Source organism: Coloeus monedula, assembly GCF_965178545.1.
Source record: "Coloeus monedula genome assembly, chromosome: 2".
In the NCBI taxonomy this organism is placed as follows: domain Eukaryota; kingdom Metazoa; phylum Chordata; class Aves; order Passeriformes; family Corvidae; genus Coloeus; species Coloeus monedula.
Genome location: NC_138782.1, coordinates 72820170 through 72844629, shown reverse-complemented (window position 1 = coordinate 72844629; position 24460 = coordinate 72820170). Strand labels below are relative to the sequence as shown.

At 43.1% G+C, this 24460-nt stretch overlaps 1 protein-coding gene across 1 annotated transcript in view; it reads right to left on the bottom strand.

Annotated features, from left to right (window-relative positions):
- Window positions 1-888: 888 nt before the first annotated feature.
- Window positions 889-24460, bottom strand: part of FYN (FYN proto-oncogene, Src family tyrosine kinase) — a gene marked incomplete at its 3' end in the record, with an annotated part of 136118 nt that continues 112546 nt past the window's right edge. Inside the window, exons 10-14 of the mRNA XM_082302608.1 lie at window positions 21223-21402; window positions 19403-19479; window positions 19147-19300; window positions 10642-10773; window positions 889-1097 (exon numbers count right to left, since the gene is read on the bottom strand). Coding sequence (XP_082158734.1) covers window positions 889-1097; window positions 10642-10773; window positions 19147-19300; window positions 19403-19479; window positions 21223-21402 — 752 coding nt within the window. The remainder of the gene's footprint in view (window positions 1098-10641; window positions 10774-19146; window positions 19301-19402; window positions 19480-21222; window positions 21403-24460) is intronic.

Here is a 24460-nt window from a genome sequence, read left to right as displayed (position 1 = left end):
AATTTTCCAGTTCAAACAGTGATGGTGTAGTTTTCTTGCTTTAAATATGTTCGTTTTAATTTCAAGAACAAATCATCACACACTTGTCAAACATTGGAAACATTACTGTAAATACAGCACGTGATTCCTGAAAGAGCAAAGTTACAACCATCTACAGGTACATAATCATAAACAAAAAGTGCAATCCAATTTAAAAAAATCATGCTTGGCAAAAGCCAAAAATTAGATCACTGGCTTTCAGAATCCCACCAGTGTTTTCATGTCTGCAGTAAAATTATCGCTTTCTGGGTACAGCTGCAGCAGGATTCATTCAATTCCAAATGAGCCTCCTCTGCAATAGCACCCATATACTGTATGTACAGGTATGTATATATATTATATATATTTTATATATAAAAAAGCAAAAACCCAAACACCTGTCCTGATTTTTTATTTGTTAAAACATGAAAAAAAAATGTTTTAGACAAAGAGGCCACTTCTGGAAAATAATACTTTTAGTTGAATCAGGAGAAGACTAGTTAAAATCACATAGGTTTTGCATTTTAAAAAAAGGAAAGCACTAGGATCAGTTATTGGCACTGAGTTACTATTTACAATGAACAGAGGTTTTGCAGTTTACATAACATCAATACAATGCAGTTTTGGAGTCTTTGCTTAAGAAAAAAGAAGTGTTTTTCTCCTTTTCATCCAGGACATTCAGATTATTAGGACAAGTGGTCATAGGCAAGGGCTGTTGAAGTTCCCAGCTTCAGCCCCTCCTGTGCACTGCAGTGCTGGAAGATGTTGCACTCTGGAGAAGCCGATCACAGAGTTGGAAGGTGGAGAGCAGGTGGGACAGGGCTGAGAAACACCTGGTAATTCATGACAGTGTCTGGAAAAACCAGGGATTTACAGGTTGTCACCGGGCTGGTACTGGGGTTCTGTTGCAGTGAAGTAGTCTTCAAGAAAACCCTGTAAATATTCAAAAGTTGGACGCTCCTCTGGGTCTTTTTTCCAGCAGTGAATCATAAGCTCATGCAAGGAGATGGGACAGTCCTGAGGACATGGCATCCGATAACCTCGTTCTACTTGCTCCAAGACTTCACGGTTATTCATGCCTGAAAAGGGCACACAAATCCACAGTAAATTACAGGAAAATTAACCAAGTATAACTATATCTACAATACACGTGGTTTGCTCAATCATACTAATTTCTTTTGGTTAAGACAAGCAAAACAAAACCACACTGATGTCCTGTTTCAGCTCCTCATCTGTTGCAAGGTAACCTGGACTATTTTCTTTCTCAGTGGAGGGTTTTAGGATCCAGTGATGAACAGAACATAGCTCCCATGCTTACCCTCTTGGCTTACTCACAATGGGCAGGATTTGGTGCTTTCCCTCTCTGACAGCAGGAGCCGTGAAATGTAATATGTGATGTGCTTAAGGAAAACAAATGCATTGCAAAAAATGGAAAATTCAAAATTCTAGAAATTATGATGAATTTTTGAAAAGCTCACACTGAGAGTGGGCCTTTCTGAAAGTATTCATGAGGTCATGCTGCAGGGACTTCAAAAACCAACTCTGCTACTCCTGGCTACCAGGGCTGTCTACCAGCAGCACTGCCCACAGTGTCAGCCCAGAAGCTTATTGCTGCTGACCTGTACTCCCTCCATCTGTGCTGGTTAGTACAGTTTCTATCATCTTTGACTGTTCCATCCCAAACCAAAACAGAGCAAAGCTGCTCACAAGACAAGTCAAATGCCAAGCAAAACATCTCCACTAAAGAAAAAACCATAGGTTGCTCTCTCTCAAAAGAAAAAAGTAAAAAGCTGTATTACCTTCACAGAATCATAGAAACACTGAGGTTGGAAAAGACCCTTAAGATCACTGAGTCCAATTGTTAACCTAACACTGCCAAGTCCACCACTAAACCATGTCCCCAAGCACCACGTCTACAGTCTTTTAAATGCCTCCAGGGATGATGACTCATCTTGCTTGACTCTGACAGTCAGGCCAGGCCCTTTGCTACTTTTTCTTTTCTATGTAACCCCTTAATTCCTCTGCTGAAGTGCTTTTCACCAACCATTAATTGCAGTCACCCTCAGCTTTAGTTTACATCTCTCACCCAGTACTCTCCTTTTAACAGTACCAGAGGTAAGACTGGCACCGCAGGCATGCAGAGGTGTTTCAGAGGAAGCCTGCATGCTGACTGCAAGCTTTGTGCTTGCCCTGCCCGTCCCCTGCTGAAAAATACTTCCAGGATTCATTCTCCTGACTTAGGAGGTCCTGCCAAGCAGCTCTGCAGGAGAACTTGCAGGGACCCTTAAGTTTCTCCCTGACCAAATCTAGAAACCAGCACCTCGATGTTGCACTTTCTGTTAGCTTATCCTCTTCCTGGCTTCCATGACACTATCCTTCCCTGGGAATCCTCCACTTTCTTCTTTCAGGGTGTCCTTTTTGAAGAGTTATCTTGTCCCACCTCCAGAACCCAAAACATTTTATTTTTTGTATTCTTATTTGTGAGGAATAATTCAATCACCTTCTTCAGTTCAGATTAATTTAGCTACTCTGCACTTTGACGTGTAGAAATGTCTTGTTTCAGCTGGGATAGAGTTAACTTTCTTCCTAGTAGGTGGTACAATGCTGTGTTTTGGATTTAGTATGAGAATAATGTCAGTAGCACACTGATGTTTTAGTTGTTGATAAGTAGAGTTTATCCTACGTCAAGGACTTTTCAGTTTCTCATGCGCCAGTGAGGAGGTGCACAAGAAGCTGGGAGAAGCTGTATTGTGCATAATTTGTTTTTCCTGGCTTATATGCCTCTCTTTTTCATTTCCATTACAATTATTATTATGTTTTACTTTATTTCAGTTATTAAACTGTTATTATCTCAACCTCTTGGATATCAGTAGGAGGATATTACCCTGCCAAGATAAGAAGAAAAGGTTTTACCTTTTTTCTGATTCTCCTCCCCATCCCACCTTTAAGGGGCCAGGCGTGGGCAGTGGGAGTGAGCAAGTGTCTGTGTGGTATTTAAATTACTGGCTGGGGTTAAGCCATGACAGGGAATAAAATCCTTATGATACATAGCATTTAGACTGGTAACTTGGCTGTAACCTTGGATTTGGTCTTTAGTCTGTATCCTCATGTCCTGGCTGTGTTTAATTATTAAAGGTGCTTTGAAAGAAACATCTGCAAAATACAGCCTTTCCTGACCATCCATATCTAGATTCTTATCTCATGTTAGGATTACAAAACCTGTTTTCCTCTTATCTTGTCAAGGTAATTTTCTCCTACTGATATCCATTTGCAGCATCTGGGCAAGGATCATATTCCTATCCTGTCACTGTGACCACCCCTGGCACGGTCTCCCCACTTACTCCTTATATTTATATTTAGGCTCTCAATTATCCATGTTGTGGTCACAGCATGGTTCTGCTTAGCTTACTGCAGCACCTCCCATTTTCAAACATGAGGAGTACTTGGTTTAGTTTCATATAGGGGCTTTACTGTGAGGGAAGGGAAAGGAGAAAGGAAAAGTAGAGCACCGTTCCTTTTGCTGCCTGTTGTGCATGGAGGAGCCTCTCCAAAAAAGTCTCATACTCTACAGGCCTCTCCTTAACGTTCCCTTTAGCAGGGATAATTGCAAAAAGAAAGGCTAGATTACTGATTTAAGGTATTCCCTAACCTGCAGACCAACACTTCAGCACTGGTTTCTTGTGTTTCATTTTTCAGCTGCATCCACCCACTGTATTTTTGGTGTTACAGGTTTATAACTAGGAGCAAACACTTTGTAGGGCACCTAAAGTGGACCATGGTTAGGACTTCAAAATGATGAAAACATTTAATAGCCACAATAGCTACAATAACAATAGACTAATAACAATCCTCTGCAGACATCAGATTCTGCGTAGAGTTAAGGTTCTCCTGTATTATCAACTCTGAAGTGATGTTGTTAGGTCACAGAGGCTCACAACAAACCAGAGCACACTGAATAAACATTTGGGTGCTCCTCACTATCCAGCAAGAACATTTCCAAAGATATTTTACTTTTCCATTAGATTACAAAACAACACTACTGGTCTGTTAGACATCACAAACCCAAGGCAGCATCAACCCAAACTTTCTAGCCTTGCTGTTTTCAAGATACTATGAGAAAAAAACATGCACATTTGTTCACATTGTGTTCTCAATACTAGTTTTGTAAATTTGTTTTTTGAACAAAAATATGCACCTTTATTTTCATATTCTTGTCTTGGAATCAGCTGAATTACCTTGTATTTTAGGGTGAGAACTTCTGCTGTGCTTTGCTTCCCTTACATATTAAAGGCTATGAAAATAACTGTTACTGGTAACTCATCTGTTGTATATACCTAAACCATTAACAAACTGCATTCCTTGCTTTTATTTTGGCAATACACCCTTAAGTACAACATGGATGGAAGCAACAGCAGCAGAAAAGCTCCTTCCCAACTGATTTGTTGTTCTAAGATATCAAATGTTTGGTATTTTTATCCAGTGGTTTATTCAGTGCTGCAAAGCACACTCTGAAACCTGATAACGAACTGTGTGCTGGAAAAAAAACCCCGAGGAGACAGAAGGGGGAGGAAAAACATAAACAGCTCTTCACTTCCCTTTGTTTAACAAAAAGGTAGAAAAAAGAACATGAAAGAGACATTACTGTCTGAAATCAGTCATTTTTTTGTCCCTGGAAAGTGAGTCAAGCCAGGTTTTCTCATCATAGTTTAATCCAGGAAAATGACCTTCTTTCTCCTTTCTCCTTTCCCTTCCCTCGCAGTAAACCCCAGCTACGAAACTAAACCAAGTAATCCTCATGTTCCTCACTGGAATTCATACATCCAGCAAGGGCTGAAGCACCTAGGATTTGCCAAAGAAATTCTGTTGGTTTTGACATGAACTGCTAATTTAAAAACAGAATTTCAAAGACTTTTATTTCTAAATCAATTGGAATATTAGTCAGACTTATAAAAATAGCAGTGCTTCAGATATACATTTTACCTCTTAAACATTTGTAATTTATGTTTACAAACCTATTCTATAGACTTCTCTTATCCTGCAAGTTTTGTGTTTTTCTTTTGATAGCAGGAGTCTGTCATATCTGCACGTCTAACACCACAGAGAGAATATCTGAGCAGTTTGTACAACTCCTCTCTCCTAATGAATACCCAAGAGTTTCAACTCTTAGTAAATAATAAATGACATTCTGCTTGCAGTATGCTTCCAGACCCCTTAAAAGTTTATCCTAAAATCCTTAAATCTGTGAAATAAAATACTCAGCAATATTCTTTTGTTGGGTACAGCTATTCCACCTGGGCTGGGGCAACGCCTGCTATCAATCCAGGCTGGGGGATGAACAGAGCGAGAGCAGCCCTGTCGAGAAGGTCTCAAGTGCTGCTGGTGGATGAGAGGCTGGATATGAGCTGGCAATGGGCACCTGCAGTCCAGAAAGCCAAATGTGTCCTGGGCTGCATCCAAAGCAGTGTGGCCAGCAAGGCAAGGGAGGGGATTCTGCCCCTCTGCTCTGCTCTGGTGAGACCCCCACCTAGAGTCCTGCATCCAGCTCGGGGGTACCCAGCACAGAAGGGACATGGACCTGTTGGAGCAAGTCCAGAGAAGGGCTCTGAAATGAGAAATGGCTGAGAAAATCGGGATTGTTCAGCCTGGAGAAGAGAAGGCTCTGGGGAAACCCTATTGTGGCCTTTCAGTACTTGAAGAGGGCCTGTTAGCAGGGCCTGTTGCAATAGGACAAGGGGTAATGGTTTTAAACTGAAGGAGACTAAATTTGGATTAGGTGTAAGAAAAAAAGGTTTTTTACAATGAGGGTGGTAAAAAACTGGATCAGGTTGCCCACGTGGTCATGGACACCCCATCCCTAGCAACATTCAAGTTCAGGCTGGACAGGGCTCTGAGTAACCTGAGATATCCCTGCTTATTGTAGGATTGTACTAGATGACCTTTAAGAGGTCCCTTCCAACCCAGACTATTCTATCATTCTAGAATTCTATGAGAAATCAGCTTGTGCTCACGATGTTTCTAGAATTACGATTTGGACCAAGAAGAAAACATCAAATTTCCAAAAGATTGCTTTTCCATTAGCTTTTTATTCCCTGAGAAGACCAAAAAATCAAATAACCTCCCACCATCCAGCTTTATTAGTGAAACCTTCAATAATCTCAGGATGCCACAGGATATGGCCACTCTAATGCTCAGTACAATAAAAATCTACTGCCCATATAGACTGGGGGCAGAAACGCAATACTGCTTGGCTTTTCCTAGAAAAGCTGCAGGAACTGTAAGTTACAACGACTTTAAGAGTTACTTTAAGAGTTCCTGTGACACAAAAGAGCAAGTGGAGTTTCCATTTCCATTCCAGTGGCTAAAGAAAACACTGGAAAGTACTTTGGTGTGCTCTTAGGAGCTTGGTTAGATGGAGCACAGCAGATGTGCAAACAGCACGGGTATGGGCAATGCTGCTCTTCCAGAAGACAGGAAACATTACTGTAACTAGGGAGTGTCCCTGCATCCAAACTAATGAGCTGTACAGATTACTTTGGGACATGTGAAGTCCAGTGATGAGAGTGATTGTTTTAGGATACTTTGTTCTTGCTTTCTTAGATGGTAGATGCCAAGCACCCACCAAAGCCTGTCTCTCACTCCACTCCACAGCTGGACAGGGAAGAGAAAATATAACAAAGGGTTCATAGTTGAGATAAGGACTGGGATAGTTCACACGCCAAATAGTGTCACGGGCAAAACAGGCTAGAACTAGAGATATCACCTGAATTTATTGCTAACAAAATCAGAGCAGGATAACGAGAAGTAAAATCCCCCAGGGATGAGAAGGCTGCATACAGCTGCCTGAAGGCTGCAGGGCTGCTTGGAGCCCAGACTCCAAGACCAGCCTGCCCAGAGGCAGCAATGTGGGTAGCATCGTGGTGGCTGTCACACTAGAATTAAAATGAAAATGCTCTTGACATGACAAGTGCAGCAGAAAGCAGAAGGGGCAAGGTCAGAGGTGCCTGCTTGGTGTGGCTGAGATTTTTGCCTATCCAAAAGGCAGCATGTTAAAACCCCACAAATTCTCCAACTACTGCTAGGAAGGACATTTGTCAAAGAGAAAAGAAACTGACACTGAAAAAGATCCACTAAGCAGACTATTTCTTAAGCTTGGCTCCTCCTCTTGCCCTACCTATTTTTTATTTCTCCACTGTAATAATGGAAAAAGAACCTCAATGCCCAGAAAGACTGTGAAAGTTGCTTATTTCGATCTGCTGCCTTGTGAGAAGAATAAGAAAGCATTAAAAAAGTGCATAAATTAGTTATCATAGTGGTCCATTATGATCGCTGACAGAGAAACAGGCTTGGTTGAGGTATGAACATGAGGACACCTGCCAAAAAGTTAGTCTTGCTTGTGGGAGCTATAGGGTCTGGGGCAAGGCTTGATTATGAACTTCAGCCTGATCTTCATCTCCACCAACAAAATCTTTACTGTTCATACATCTCACCACTGCATCAGCCTCTCTTCCAAAATGGGGCATCAGGACAGGAACTGGTTGAAATCTGTAGGACAAAGAATGCCAAGTTCTGTTCCACCCAGCCTGCTTCCCTTCTGTAAACTGCCCGCCTTCCCCCTCTCTCCTACTCATTGTGCTTCTCCCTCCTTCTACACAAGCTTAAAACAATGCCTGGTTCCAGACATCGGGAGGCACGAGGTATGGTGTCCTGCAGGCATGGGTACCACCCCAGGTCTGGGATGTGTGCTATAAATCATCTCTCCAGGCACTAAGAGCTTGTCAGGCAAGAGAGCAATCCCTTTGTCTGAGGGCTTCTCTCCACTTCCCCCAGCCTGCTACAAGCTGTAAGCAGGAACATCAGGGCAACATGCCCACAACTATTTCAGAAACTGGATATTACAGCAGACAGACAGCTCCATGACCCTCTTTGTTTCAAGGCTGACACTTTTCAGTGTCACATCTTGGGTGCCAAAGTGGCTGGCAGTGCCAACAGACCTCATTCTCTCACCTATGGATTGCCTACTTGGGTGAAAAGGGCTGAGTCAGGTGACTGAAATCCCTTTTTTCCTCCTCGTGCAAGCCATGCCATGATGGCAGGAAAAGCCCTGTGGGTGCATCTGGCCCCTACTCCCTATCTCAGATAGGGATAAGTATTCATGAAAACTTTGTCCTTCACAAGGACCTTCCTCTTCCCAGCAGGAAGCAGGAGATAGATGGTCCTTTCTATGTCAGGGGAAAAGAGAGTCTTTTCTAAGGAGCTCAGAAGGCCTTTGTCACATTGGGAAATCCAAACTCTCTTTTCAATCCACTTGCAGACAGATCCTTCTGAGAAGGCCCCAGTTCCTCTCCACTGTTGCCTCAGCCTATAAAGGCTTTCCCAGTTAGGGTCTGCAGAATGAGACTGGACTGAAATCTGTAAAGACTTTGGACGTCCAGATGTAAGATCCAGGCTGCCCTTAGGTAAAACTGGCAGAGGGGAGTGATGGTAACCATGAGAATGGTTAAGGCCTCCTGGATGAGCAATGGGGGAGTGCTGCTGGGGAGGAATGGCCCTGGCATAGAGCATGGGCAGGGTGTAGCCAAGGGAGTACATGACTGTCCAGAAAATTACTGACTTAGTGATATGTAACACACAAAGAATTGCTTCCAGGTACAGGTACTTGGTGTCTTCCTAGTGCAGGTGGAGCAGAGTGAGCTGGAAGGACTTTCGGCATGTGAGGGCTTTATGTAGTGAGGGATGAAGGGTAGGATGGTGCTGAAAGAGGAGAGATGCCGCTGGTTGTCTTTGATATGCTCAAGCTGCCACGTAATAAAACTGTCCAGAATTTCAGGACACAGCCCATGCCTGAGATTACTGTCATGGCTCCTAGAAGAAGTTATATATTGCAAGCACTTAACCACACATCCTCTGGACTCCTTCTCCTTTGGTGAGGGAAAGAAACATTTATGAAGTGCAGACATCCTCTGCAGCCATGGCCACCACTGTGTTCAGTTACAGACTTGTGAGTAAACATAGGGCTTGTTGTTGCATGGAATGGGATTTTCACCTTAAGTCTGCCCTGGCTGGTGACAGCCCTTGTGCACTCACTCTGCTAGCAGTCACTAGAGAATTCCTGCAGCCCAGCCAGGAACATTGCCCACAGGGAGCAACGCTGCAGCAACTAAATCTTACACATCTTTTTTCTGTCTTTGACCTTTGCGCACCATTTCATGTCTGCGTTTAACCCTCAATAAGCCTGCAGAAATCATAGCTTTCCCACACCACTATCAGGAATTATGGCAGGAAGACCTTTGTGCTGACTGGTGACACAGCTGCTCTGACTGGAGGGAACACCCCACATGGGGAAGTGCTGGGCAGAGGGACTCATCCATCCCACAGAAACGTGCCATCATATTTTCTGCTACCTCATTCAGTTGTCACAGCCACACCTTTGCTAAGCTGCTCCCTGTTAATCATGCCAAAGCTCACTGCTGATCGTGAGATGCCTTCCAGTCCCCATATTTTCTTCTCAAATTATCAGCTACTGGCTGCTAGGTGCTGGCAAACTTGAAATTCCTGGTAAAAATCTGGAAGATTAGTTTTGCTGAGTTCAGGCTTCTGAAGTGGTGTGAGACACCACAGGATAAACTAAACTCCACCTTGATGCTTCTCCTGCTCAGTTTGATATATGGATCTGACTGCTTGATCACAGCACAGACTGGAAAATTGAAACTGCTGTATGGCACTTTCCATTACATCAGCTGCAATGCACACAGACTGTTGAGTATTTAGAGAATTTTATTTTTTAATAAAAAGAATAAAAATGCAGCTAGATGCATCTTTAAATGCAGAGCATGCCCTGTTATAAATATGTGTGCTGAGGAGAAAAAGAAGGGATTAAATTCTTTTCCGTGTAATGCATGGCTTTCACCTCACCCCTTTCCTCTTCACCTGAATGCCTACAATCTTCAGGGGGGCAACAGAATGAAAAGCTCTTTCTGCATAGGCAGATCCAATCACCCCCTCCTACAAATCTTAATCCATTGGACACTTGGCAGGGTTTCAACAAAGAGCCATGGGGCCTCCAGTTCCCCCATGCAGAGAATCTGGCCCTGCTGTGACCCTGCCATGAGCTCTGGTCTGCACATTACAGAACTATTTTCTTCCCTTTCCATCCATCTCAAAAGCAAGGACTGAAATGTAAGAGTTCATGAGAAAGAGATTTGATAATACCAGACGTTCAGACAGCCATCAAACCTTGCAGTGAACCAGACTGACAGAAAAAATGGAGTAAGACCTCTGTGGGAGTTTAACTGTTGGTATCTTAAAGTAAATGCAATACTATGGAGAGCTATTTGCTCCAGAATATAATAATTTTACACTGCTTTCATTAGCTGTCTAGAAATTATATTAATTGAACTGAGCACAATTAAAACATTAGAAATGAGAATGTTGAATTGCCCCCTTGTCATTTTTATCATGACCATCACAAAGCAGCTTTGAGTCAGAACTGTTTTCAAGCATACACAAAACTTACACATTATAGCCATTCTCCTTTGAGCTCAGTGAATATAAATAAACATTCCAGTTTAAACATATGGCCCATTCCCACTCCTTTTTCCAGGTGAAGCAGGACATTTTTCTTACCTGGGTATGGCACTCTCCCTTTTGTTACCAGCTCTGTCAGTAGGATCCCAAAAGACCACACATCTGACTTTATTGTGAACCTTCCATACAGTGCCGCTTCTGGTGCAGTCCATTTAATGGGAAATTTTGCACCTAAAGAGAGAATACATGAGTCTTAACCAGAACAGAGACAGAACCAAAGCACCAGTTCACGGGTGACTGTTGTGTTCTGCAACATGTGCAGGTGGAAGGAGCTGCAGAGGAGTGCTAACCAACAGCTCCATGGAGTACAGTCAGAGAGGACAGGCAGGCAGAATGTGTAGGGCATCAGGAAAGACTAAGCAGGGAAGAGGTCAGTTTGTTCCACATCCCAAGAGAAGGATAAGACATTTTAACTCAAGTTTCAAGTTTCATAAAAAGAAAAAAAAATACCCTGGTTTTAAAAACAAACAAGCCAAATATAATAGAAATAATTTCTCCCAAAGTGCTTTAGATTAACATTTCCCTGCAATATTTGCAAGTTGAACACAGTTAGCACATACAACCAGAACTGAGATATACTGGATATGTACCTCCCATTTTGCCTGCTCAAGCTGAGCAAAATGCAAACAAACATGGTGAAAACATAAATTAAAAGCAAATCTACTATATTATTAGAAGCATGCAAGGACTTTAAAATAGTACTGCCATTTGAGTTGTTTGGAGTGCCTGATGTCAAGGCACAGCTTTGGCCTGTGATTTATAACTTGACAGTGTACTTTAAGCTCCTGGCACTGAAAAGCGTGTAGTGCCTTAAATACGTGCAGTTCTAATGTGCTCATCCATCATCAGAGCTTGCAGGAGCCAGCTGCAGTAAGGATAGTAAGATAACAAGCCTTTAAACACTGATTTATTTGCTTTTCCAATCATTTACTGTTTTCTTAGGGAAAATATTTTCAGTATGACTTTAAAGAAAAGTCTTGTGGTAATAACTAACTCATAGTATGTACGAAAAAATATGCAGACATTTCCCTGGTGCCTTGTATTAACATACAGGCAAAAGAGTTGCATTTGCTTATTGCTGATCCCCAGTGACAAACACTCTTGGATTTGGAAACAGACTGACTTCGACTTCACATCACCCTCTCATAAAAGTTCCTTTGCTTTCACGAAGAGTGTGAAAGTGCAACAATGTGGACAAATCACTCTCGGGGAGTGAACTTATGGCACTGTTTAGGGTTCCCTGCTGGCACTGTTCTGCCATCACATCCAGTGCTCAATGTCCTGCATCTTCTGCCATACACCCCAAGCTGATGTGATTTAGAGTACAAAGTAAACATGGTAATCCTCATCTCCTTACTTAGTAAAACTTGGATGTGCTAAAATTTTTCCTGCTCTACACATAAATGATCCTAAGAGAGACTAGTACTAAAAAATAAATACTTTTTTTTCCTAGGGAAAATTGCAGTTTCTCAAGTAAGTCCTGCTAAATGACTTGAAAATGTTCTGCTGAAGGATGAAAAAGATGCAAGAGAAGGTTTCAAATCCCTAATGCCTGAAGTCAGGAACTTAAGTCTGGTTAAGCACCAGCACATCACTGGTTAGATTTGCAAAGGTGCTGGAGGATTTTTGGATGCTTATTCACTTTTTAAAGTTTGTCTCATGTATTTTCATTGGTAGATATGTAGGCAAGAACTAAAATTTGGGTGCTTGGCTTTGGTCTCAATCTCCCTCACTTACACTTCTTTGTGTGACCAGTCTTAGTTTACAAGACTCAAAATTTGCAGAGCTTCATCTTCTCTTAAAAATTGCCTTGGCTGTGATGTGTGAGTCCTCTGCAGCAGCAGCTGCCATCACTTGAGCCTCTGTCCTGGAAGCTGGCCCTGTTTCAGCAGCACCAGCAGCCACGTGGGGTTGGCAACTGGCTGCTCCAGCTGCTGGGAGAACCTGGGGCTGTACAGCCCATGTCAAAAAAAACTGTGAGCTGTGTGTATCTGGTGGTCAGGTTCCCTAGGCCTGCAGTGCATGCCTTTAGATGGGCCTGTGCAGGCAGCCCTGAACGTGAGGGCTGGTGTCCCTCGGCTCTGTCCTGTGTGCAGCCGAGACAGTACACACACCCCGTGCCAGCTGAACGAAGGAAGGCTGGCCAGGAACCTGAAGCCTCGGAGGTTTCCTGGTGCTGTATGAGATGGCCATGCACGGGGGTTTACTTGTTCATGTGTTGCACACATTTTATTCAACAATTTTTTTTTCTTTAATCAGCTGTGTTTTTCTGAGAAACCTGGCCAAATCTGCTCTAATTCCCTTGTGCTTCATACTCAGATCCAAAGGTAGCAACCACCTACAACTCATCTTTGGAGGAAGAAAATCTCTTCAGACTCTTTTGTGGCCAACTCCCCCAGTATTTTTATCTTCCTCAACCTACGGCCAGTGTGGTACTGGGAGATGAGTATGTGGTGTGTTGTCAAACCACAGGAAGATGAGAAGCAAGGTAAGTCCCTGAGAAGGGAAATCAATTCCAGGACATCCCTTTTCCTGAGAACTAGAGCAGTACAATCCTCACTGGAGTGTGATGAGCACTGCTGGAAAGACAAATGGTCTGTGCTGTGGATTTTCCAGTGACAGGACAGCTTATTCATTACCTCTCCATGTTGCCCCTGCTATGGAAGTTTCTCTGTCTAAAGCAACTAACATAAAAAATCACGTTCTGCAGTTTGTGCAGTATTTCCTGATAGATGACAGATTTGGAGTGGTAGATGGGGAGGAGAAAAATGCAAGGTTGGCAGAGAGCTTGCTAGCAGAGCTCTGCCTCATGGTTTTCTGGCCCTGAAACACATGTTGGAAGCTAGACAGTCCAAGGGAGTCTGCAATCCAGTATGGCAGAGCTGTCAGTGAAGGGAGAGCAGAGACCAGTGAGGACACACCAGGCTGGTCACCTGCAGGTACAACACGTGCACTGCCAGAACACAAGGGGATCACACACAGCTTGTGTGAATGGGGGTGTGTGTGTTTGTCCAACAGGGATCCCTCCAAGGTGTTGCCTCTCATTCAATGCCTGGCACTGGAGACAGAGACAGTGGAGTGCTGTGAAAACACAAAAATTCCTAAATGTGTTGAGCACCGCCCCGAAGCCTCCTGCTTGCTGTAACTACATGGAGCGTTCACACAGGCCTGACGCTGTGCGTGGCTCGTGATGGACAAACACACAGTTCCTGTGCTTATTCTCTTCCCAACACACTGATTAAAAACCCCACCGCCTCCCTCTGCCCAGGCCTCAGCAGCTTATTAAACAAGCTGACTTTGTGCTGCAAACAAATTACAGCATCAGATAAAACGTGTATTACTGACAAGCATGTTAATAAATCTGATAAGCCAAATTACCCCAGCTGACAAGGCAGCCCATCTCCTACTTTGAAAGCAGATTTTGCATCAGTGGGGGAGGGATTTCTCTCTTTTTTTTGCTGGAACCTATTTTATTACAAACTAGCACATCAGTAACCCCACACATAAACATCAACAGCACACTGCATTCATCAGGTCAGGATAGCCTGTCTTTGCCCCAAAACAAGGTACTAATCTGCAGCTTTTATCTCAGTCCCCTTTTTTTTGGAAAACATTTCAGCCTGGAGAAAGCCTTTTTTGGGTTTCTACACTACTTGTAGCCACATGAAACCAAAGCTACTGATACAATTTATGGCTAGAGCAGCCAGCCCTGAGCCTGTGAGGATTTTCGTGAGGCTCAGCCCTGTTCTTGGGACCTCTGCCCGGCTCTGCCCAGGCATTCACACAGGTTATCTCCCCGGAGGATTTCCTTGGGAAAAATCAATCCATGGCCCTGCTTTAATTCTTTGCTGGCTATAAGCAGGTCATGTGATGAGAAGGAGCAGAGAGGGCTGGGATGATTGAGTGACCTTGAGATACAACTCTCAGCACGGTTTCTTCTGAGGCAAGTGAAAATCCCTCAGAGCTTTGGTTTCTTTTCAGATCTAAATCTTGATGAAGCAGAAACCTCTGAAATTCATTCCCCAGAGCCACTGCCAGCTTGATAATGATCCTGTTTCCGGAAATGCTACAAAGCTGCTACCTCTTGTACCTTAAAACCAAACCCAATGCAGGACCCCAAGCTCTAAGACCGAAAAACTAGTGGAGCTCTTGGGTTAGCAATCAGGGAATGTAGCGTGGCATTGAATTGCTTCTGGGGCTGGAAAGGGAAAGCCGCAAAAGGTAAAAACGAAGTGCTGAAGCAAGCATGAAACAGGAAACGAGTCAGCCCCGGCAGGCGATGATGAGTGCCGTGTGGGAGGGACTGTGCAATCACATTTTTTGTGCTGTGAGAATGAACATGAAATTACAAGCCTGGCAAACATCAGCGCTGAGGAGCAGGCTCTGCAGGCGGACTCCTCCCCAGGAAGCGGGGGGCGAGGGGCGGGACCGCGGGCCTGAACACCCCTCTGGCTCTCTGCCTGCAGCCCCCCTTCCCCTCACCCTTCCTCTTGACCTGGCTGTGCTCCTTCTCGAAGGGCAGATGGCACCTCTGCAGGCATGTATCAGTGATCCCTCCGGGACCTCGCTGGCTGAGAACCAGGAGTCCTTTCTCCTGTCCGCTCCTGGGCTGCCTCAGGGAACGGCAGGTCAAGAGTGAGGTCAAAGCCCTGGATGCTACAGCCTGCAGTACAGTCAGTCACAAACAAAACAGGTCTGATTAGCTGGGGAACAAGTCCCTACAAAGGGACTGGAGAGAGCCTGGAAGGGGGGAAAACATCCCTGCCTATTTCTAGGAAATCAAACTAAGAAGCATCACTTGATTTTATGCAGGGCAGGAAGGAGTTATTTCTAAGTGTTAAGGAGGCAAAAATGATTTGAGAGTTTACAAACATGTACTAGAGCTCCCAAAATAGCTCTGACTCATCTGGAAGGCATCAGAAAGATCTTTATTGTTTCATGTGCGCTTAGAATGGCACTACTGCAAGTGCTGCTAGTGTGTGCCGTAGAAACATGGCCTGGAAAATAACTCTGCACTTTTTTTTTATTAAGAAAATTTTAAATTTGTATCAGCTGCTGCTGCTTAGAATAGAACAACTCTAACCCAGCGACTCTGTGGAGCACAAAAATGCCATGTACTCGGCCAAAACTCCACTTAACTGTGAACCATATAAGTGTAAGGGTAGCAGAACTGCGTGGGAAATTCTTTGCTGGAAGTGATGGGAAGTTTCTCTTTGTCCTGTAGGATACCAGGAGTTTTAAATCTTGCCTTACCAGGCTGACACAAGCATCATCACCAGTGGAAGGAAGCGAGACTCCATGCCTGACACTGAGTGTGTCCGGGGAAGATGTTGCAACAGCAACAGCCTAAAGAAGCCCCAGTGGGGCAGGCTGCAATACAGTCCCCCAGTGTAGCCTTTGAAATGGGCGTCACTCTGAACAGGCATGTTTTTCCCCTTTGATTACTCACTTCCTCTAAGAGCAAGAGGAGCCAAATGCTCATTACAAGCCAAGAACTGGGTTTTTTTGTATTATTTAATGGCAGTGTATAGCTGCTAGTCACACACTTTAAATCATTAGTGGCATGACCATCTCTTTCCTTCCCGACAATTGCTGAGAAATGGCAGTGCAGACAACGAACTGCTTTTTATTTACCTCTCATAAATCAGGAGCAGTCAGGCCTCCTTTGTTCAAACCCAAAAGAAAATAAACTGGTCAGTAAAACATTACCACCAGGCTAAGTAATACCCACACAGGTTCAGGAATCCTGCACTCTAGCCCGCTGGGGCTCAAAGCATCCCCATCTGTTTCCTTTCAAAATATTTAATCAGAGACAAAAGTGACAGTGGGGGAAGGGAGTAGGAGATCAAGCAAAGCTGGAGAAAACCACCTCTTCCCCACGCCAACAATGAGCTCTGTACTAACACACTTAAGCCAAAAGAAGGATGACTGCTGAGGAGAGAGTGACCAGAGACTTTAATCTTCAGATTTTGCAAGGAAAAACATTTCCTTTCTCCCACAGGAGCTGCCAGTCTGGAGCGCTCCCCGTTCCCCTCCCCTCTGCTGGCCAAGCTTTCCTCCTGTGTCAAAATTCCCACTGAAGCAGTAGTCAGCTAGATAAACAGAGCAGTCCCCAGATGCATCCCCTTGGAGGCTGAAGTAATAGGTCATGGGAAACAAGCAGAGGCAACCATTTCCTCCTGATACTGTGGTCTCCAACAAGCATTGCTCAAACTGAAGCTTAACTAAACAAGCCAGAACTGAATTCCAGGTGAAAAAAAAAATCCATTGGTGCATTAGAAACCATGTTTATCCCTCAATAAATTAAAGGTCTTAGGCTCACCCTGGCTTGGAAGCCAGGTTAATTGCAATGATGTGTAAATTGAGTGTGTGCTACTTGGTCAAAAAAGCACCCCCTCCTAGAACAAGCTACCCTTAAGAAAGGGACAAAAAATATTAGTGAAAGTAGGAAAACCTTTCCACATGATGCCTGTGGTTACAGCCCTTTGGGTTTTCTCTTTTAAGGAATTCTGTAGCTCTGAAGGGCTTCAGCCTGACTCTGAGGTCAGGGGAAGGAAGTATTGTCCATCACCCTCAAGTATGGGAAGGATGGGTGCCTTCTCCATACTGGCACCAGGAGATGAAGCCAGGCAAATGTTACTCAGACCTCCAGATCATCAGCAATGTATGTTAAAAGCCAAACGAATTCTCCCTTCCCAGACACTTTAACCTCAATAAAAGTGATTTCTGCCATGAAAGAAGGGCAGGAGATACCCATGGCTATGCTCCTTCTCCCTGCCAGGCCTGTTATACTTTTCTCAAAGTTTCCCCACCTCAAATCTAGTGATTTTTATTTAAAAATCAAAACTTCTCCTCAATGTCAGGCAGGTTTTCACAGCTTTTTTAACATGTGAAGAGAGCAAAACTGTTCTGAGAGATTTAAACTGGGAGGCAAACGGGTCATCATAGGATTTCCTAGGGATCAGGAGCCTGAAGAGGTTTGGCCAGAAGTAGGTCACATACTTGTCTATGAAAACAAATAATTAGTCACGTAAAACTATAAATTGGGTGGTTTCCAAAGGAAACAAAAGACATGGCAGAAAACCAGGCAGAAATGGAGATAATATAGGACACTGTTTCAAAGCCATTTTGCAGACTGGATCTGCCTGCCTTGTTCAGGGAAAACTCTTCTTGTTTTACACACAGGAACAGCAAGCAGGCAGCTTTCTGTCTACCAGAGCCTCTCCAGACACTCTTATTGCTCTGGAGAGAACGACACAAACCTATTTTTTTCTAGCAAGAAGCAATTCCCATCCTCAGGCTGAAATCAATAGTGGTTAAGGCTCTGCATTACTATCTATCACGGGTTCTTCAAGGACTCCACCAAAATAATCAGGCCTTGCTGTCTGAATGTGAAGCAGGCACCTTTTAGGGTGGCTGTAGCCTGTGGTCCACATCCCTGTGAATGGGTACTGCTGACAGCAGTTCAGAGGGGTGAGAACAGCTTGAGAGCTGCTGCTGCTGCTCCCAGGATGCTTCCATGCATGCCAGGGCAAGGCATGCTGGAAACTCTCTGGCTCCTTCTGTCAACACTTAAAGAACTAAGTTACAGAAAGAGGTTAGCTGTTTCCTAAGAACTAATGTCAGGGTCCATGCTGAAACAGGGACTTTGCTCAAGAGAAGAAACTCACAAGAGGAGGGAGTAAATGCAGGTTATAAAGTACTTAGCTGGCCTGTGCTTTTTGGTGATGTACAACAGGGTTTAACAGGACCCTCCTTGGCTTTGGCACTGAAAAGATGGAGTGGTGTTTACCAACACATATTGAGCAAGCACTAACAAAGTACTGCCAGCAGAAAGAGAACAAAACTGTAGCTCTGCAGCTTGGACCAACATCTGACAACTAAGCATGACTTGTAAAGAATAACTACAAAGAATCTGTGTCATGGCTCAGTCTGAACACACACGCTTTTTAGAAAAAGCTACGAAACTCTTTGATACACTTCTATAGTGTATCAGTGGTTGTTGGTGCCCAGCACCCTGTGTGGCACTGGAAAATGGCATTTCTATTAAAACAACTTTTTAAGAAGAAAGAAAACATAGCACTCAGAGAGACACAGCTCCATTGCACAGAGGCACAACTCTTTGACCTGTTTGAAATAAAGAAAATAAGAATAGTACAGGAGTGGTAATAGTGGTTAGTAGGCACACTAGAAAAGAAATACCCTACATACACTTTTCTGGATTACCACGTTCAGAGTCTCACAGCCAGTAAGTAAAATATCCTCTTTGCTATTGCACCATGAGGATCTTGTCTTTGCTGTCACTTCCAGCTGTGTTATCACTCATCACCTTTGTTTCATTTTGGTTTTCAAAGAAAAGACAAAGAAATAAGACATTCTCTTTAGGACATGCATTCAGCAGTGAACTTCTGACTAGGAGTTAATATGAGTTCAGGATTTACTGAAAGCAGCCCCAAAGCATAGGAGAGAGCTTTTCAAAACCATGTTCCACTCTTTCCCTGTCACAAGAATGACACTCAGTGCTACATGTGCTGCTGCATTTACCTTGTCTGGCTGTATATTCATTGTCTTCAATCAGTCTTGCCAGTCCAAAGTCGGCAATCTTGCATATTAGGCCGTTGCCCACCAGGATGTTTGCAGACCGCAGATCTCTGTGGATGTAATTCATCCGCTCGATGTACGCCATTCCCGCGGCCACCTGCGAGCAGCAGGAAACACAAGTGGTGCATTTAAAACCAACTCATACATACATGGGCTATAAAACATGTACACCTCAGTGCTCAATACTCTGAAGACAGACCTGGGCCGCCATGTCCACCAAATTCGGTAACTTCAAAGCTCTTCCTTCTCCATCCTTTAAGAAATCTAGCAAACTCCCTGTGAATGCAGAGTTGACACAACAGAGAGATGTCAGGAAAACAACTCATCAGAATGGAGGTGCAGCAATATGTGCAATATTAAAGACAGCAATGTTTCAAGTTCAAGGGACAGTTTTGAAAAACCCCATAATATCTTCAAATTCTCCTATTGTACTCACTTCACTCTTTAAAGTTGGCTTGCAGAAGAATGTGCCACTAGTACGAGAGTTGCAGGGAAAAGAAACATCATTGTTTTAAATTTTCCTGACCATTACTGAGAAAGCTGATCTTTCTTAACTTTTCCAGTGCTCCTTAAAACTACATACCTGCTGCTCTCTAAAGACCTCAGCTAGCTGCAAAGCAGCAGCTCAGTTCCAAGCCACACAAGTTATGGAAGAAGTCAGATCCCAGCTCAACCTGTTCCAAAAGAAAGGTCAGCCCGGAGCCTGGTGAGCCCAAGGGGGACAGCATTAGCAAAGGCTATTTTTCCTTAGAAATTCGTAGTGCTCCTCCTCTAGGTAACCCAGAACTAAATACAGCATGAGCCATTAATTTTAGAAGACAAAGAAGAGATGAAATGAAATCAACTTCAGCAAAAGCTATAAGAACATCACTTTCCTGTGCAAGGGAAAACAAGAAAGTACCCTGTTGCTTTAAAAGAAGAGCCTAGGATGTTACAGCTTCTGTCCTAATCTTGTATCTGAAAGTGTGGGAGTCTCCTTTAAATAAGGTCAGTGGATTGGTTTAATAAAGGAAAAAGACAGATGATTAAGCGTTTCTCCCTTGATAAATCGTCAGCCTCAACTCAGATCCAAAGATGTAAAATGTTACAGTACAAACTAGTAAAGTTAGCCAAAATAAACCACATACTTCAGAAGGGTTTTGAAAAGTCTTTATTTTTAAAGGGAAAAAGCATATGCTTGTCACTGAGACATATGATTAAAGTGTGAGTTAGTCAGGGCTTGGATGCCTTGGAGGAGGGAGGTGGGCAAGCACCTGCCAGGAAAATAAAAGTCAACTCCAAATAGACTGAAAGAATGCACTTAAAATTTCAGTGTATCCTCCAATGCACAATGAAACTTCCCTGTGAGAACTTACGTTTCCTATTTGGTTCATCCAAAACAAGCAGATTTTTTGCTCTGCTCTCAGCACCCCTGCTGGAGATCTGATGGAGCAAAAAGTTTTCTTTTTCTCATTTTACTGCATCATTACCAGCTAAGTAGCTTAAGGAAAAGAGAAGGGAGAATGGGAAAGTGAAGGAAAAAGAGGAGGGAAAGAATAATATGTGCAAATCATGTATTGAGATGATAAATGGGGCGGACTGAAAGTGAAGGGTGATCTGAGAACAAGGTGCAGTGACAGGACTGGCTCAACGAAGAAAAAGAAATCCTAGGCCAACAAGTAAACACTGAAGGAAGATGCCTTAAGAACTCTCTGATGCCTGGAAAAGCTAGGATTTTGGGAAGCAGCATGTAGTATCATCAAACCTAGAAAATGCAAATCACTTGTCAGGAACGTTTAGATGCAGTTGGAATCACTTAGGCTGCACCAACTTCTCTCTCCCCTAGAACAGATTTTCTTTGTACATCAGGTTTTGGGCCCAGTTCATAGTGGAATTCATAATTCTTCTGAAGCCAGAAGTGACTCTAGTTTCCTGTTCCCTCTCTCCTTCCTCGCGTGCACCCCGCTGCACTTCCCTCTGTATCCCCAAGGAGCAGCAGTAAAGAATAAATATTATCGAGCACAGCAGCTCTGGCTTCACCTTTACTCATGTACTCCGTGACAATATAGATAGGCTCTTCAGATACCACAGCATAAAGTTGGACCAATTTGTCATGTTTTAGCTTCTTCATGATTTGGGCTTCCTCTAAGAAGGATTCTGGAGACATGGTGCCAGGCTTCAGGGTCTTGATAGCCACTTTAGTATTTCCATTCCACGTACCTACAAGCACAGACACTAATTAGATTAAATATCTTCTGCTCCTTTTTCTGTCTGACGCCTAATGTAACCAAGAAAAAAAATAGCAAGGACATTTAATATAACTTTTTTTTTTTAAAGTTTGGTTTCCCTTGTTGCCTTATCATTATATTCCTCCCACGCCTCCTTCATATTTTAGTCTTTTTCTGTTACACTGAAAAATAATATTCCCATTGGCACTGGGGCACAATTGCTGTTGTCCTGCTCAGACAATGTTTCCAGTGATCTCCACAGAAACCTTCTCTGTTTCTCTGAGTAAGAAACGTGGGACTGCTGAAACCCATCTTCATGTATTCCCTTGCTAACAAGTAATTGCTACAGGCAGCAACACAGCTCCACTCACAGATTTGGACAACAGAACTGGTTAAACCCAGAACTCCTCATTTGCAAGACATGTTAATGTTTTGTTTCTGTTCTGAGTCAGATGAAAAAAAATATTAAAAAAAAACTTCCCAAGAAACAAATCCTGAATTGATGTAATTATATAAAACACGGGTGTGTTTCCAAACTGAAATGTGTCCTTTTCCTTCCCCTCCTTATCCCCAGGAGCTGCTGATAGAAAATGAGGTGGTTCCTGTCCACTTCAGTTTGCTCTTTACTTGTGGTGAGCACTGAAATGGAGAAGTTGCATCATTTTTCAGCCATCACCTACCAAGCCTTCTGGAACACACAAAAGCCTGAACCAGAACCTGGAGAGAGCTGGGGAAGACTGACTCAAGGCATCCTGCAAGAGGTGGGGCTTCACTTGTGTGTTTACAAGGGGGAGGAGGACTGGAAAGAAAGAAAACCCAGAAGACCTATTTATGCTAACAGCGGGAGGGGATGGGGGATTGTTTTGTGTTGGGGTTTTTTATTTGCTTTTTGTGTGGGAATGAAAAGGAAGGAAAATTAAAATGGGCAGAAATACCACTTCCCAAGTGCCTTCTGGTTGTCCTTTGTCCAGACTAGCCAGAACTGTGCTCCAGAGTCAGGGCTAAAATGGCTCTGAATGTGATCTGTAGATAAGGAGCTGCTGTGTGATAAGGCAGAACAATACTAAATGACTTCAGGAATTAATCACATTGGGTAAAAACTGCCTCTCTGCACTTAAGCATGAGGATAGCAGAAAGCCTACAGAAAGTCTGTGTCATGAAAAAAGGTAATGTGCAAAATAACCCAGTTTGGCTTTGTTAAAAGTACATGAACAACAACAGGGCTCAGCTGCTGCAAGGGAACTGGTTAAGCCAAAATAATTTTATCATGAGATTTTGCAACCTGCCAGAGCATAAAATGAGCCATAACATGGGTTCTTTTTTGTGCAAATGCTCAGGTCCCAGGTCCACCTTGCCTAACTGAGGACGGCAGAAGAGCAGTGGAGGAGCTGCTGCTCCTGTGCTGCTCCTCACTTTTAAAGGGCAATCCCAAATGTCTGGGGGGGCTTGAGGCACATATTAGTCAAAAGCATGCAGTGCAAGTTTGGTTTTCATTATACCTTGATTTCCTTCTGCCAGTTCACTGACAGTATCACTGTACTGTCAGTGGAGCAATGCCTTGAGTTACCACCTCTGCTACCCCAGCACTCCTCAGGAGGACTCCTGAAGCCTTAATTTCTCTCAGTCCCTCAAACCAGAGCTGAAGCAGGACTTTGCTCTAGTGGCACTCCTGTGTAAGCTGGGAAGGATGTGGTTTTGCCTCTAGTTTCAAGCAGGGTGGCCAAAATCTTTTCTGATGGGTGACCAGGAGCGTGTTTTGTCTGGAGTCACTGAGGCTCCAGACTGCAGTGTGCTATCAGTCACGGCCACTTTGCAGAGGTACCACAAATTATATGAACCAGGAATGAAACCAGAGTTTCACGGGCACCAGACGGCATTAAGAAAATAGGATTTCATCTCATGCGTTAACAGGATTAGCTGTTTACTATCTGTTTTAATAAAAATCCCAGGACTCGTTTTGTTACCATGAAGTGTTTTCAGCAAGTCTGTTTTTAAATACTTTTATGAATTTCTCCAGTTTAAAAAAAGAAAATCAAACAAAAATGTTAACTTATCCTCTCAGCCCCGATTCCAGTATAAATTCTTAAATTTTCTTGTTGTGTTTAGGTATATTTCTCTAATAAAAAACTAGCATAGACTTCCCTCTGAATTCCTCCCATATGTAGTTAGTTACTACTTAACGCATTTTTTATTAATTTTTACTGTGTTAATCTACTCCAATTTGGTAATGCTTCAGGGTTGTTAACATATTTTTACTGTACATTAAGAAAATTAATTTCATACTTGTAATAATAATTTTTGCATTTCTGACAGATACCTGGTACTTGTACTTGGCATTTTATGTCTCATAGCAGATTTTTTTTTTTTTTTTTTACATTTTTTCCTTTAACTTGTTGTAATGGTTTAAGATCTATGGCACACAGAGATGGCCACTAAATATTAACATCACCTGGAAACTTGTGCATGCATTCAAGATGGAGAACAAGAAGGAGAAACTGCAGTTATCTGGAGACGCCAAGAGAAAATGTAGGCAGCTTTCTTTGCAACAGGTCAACTGTAATTCTGTGAGATTCTATAAATTTATATATTTCTAGCCTATAAATTCTATAAATCTCACAGACTTGCTGCTGTGCTCCTTGCTGTAGTCTTGCAATGGAAAACAGCAGCAAGAACCCAGGAGAACTCACTGGTTGTTTTGGCTGTAGATATTTTTGTGTCACTGCAACAAAAGGAGTGGTCAAACTGCCCCACCAAATTTTTGTGAAGAAACAACATATTCTTTATTTGAATTGGTAGAGTCTCTACAGAATGCAATTTGGCACAGAAATTGAGCCACGTCTCATGAAATGGCCACTATATTGTGTTTCAATGCTATGGCCATACTAAGATTTATGTAAATTGTAAATTGCTATTGTTTTATACTCATTAAAAGAATGGGGCCCAGGATGGGTAAGTTAAGCTCGCTGGTGTGCAGAAAACAATGTCAGTGGATTTGGAAAAGGCCAGTATTTCTCAACTTCAAAGTGGGGGGTCAGCTGGGCCCAGCAAAT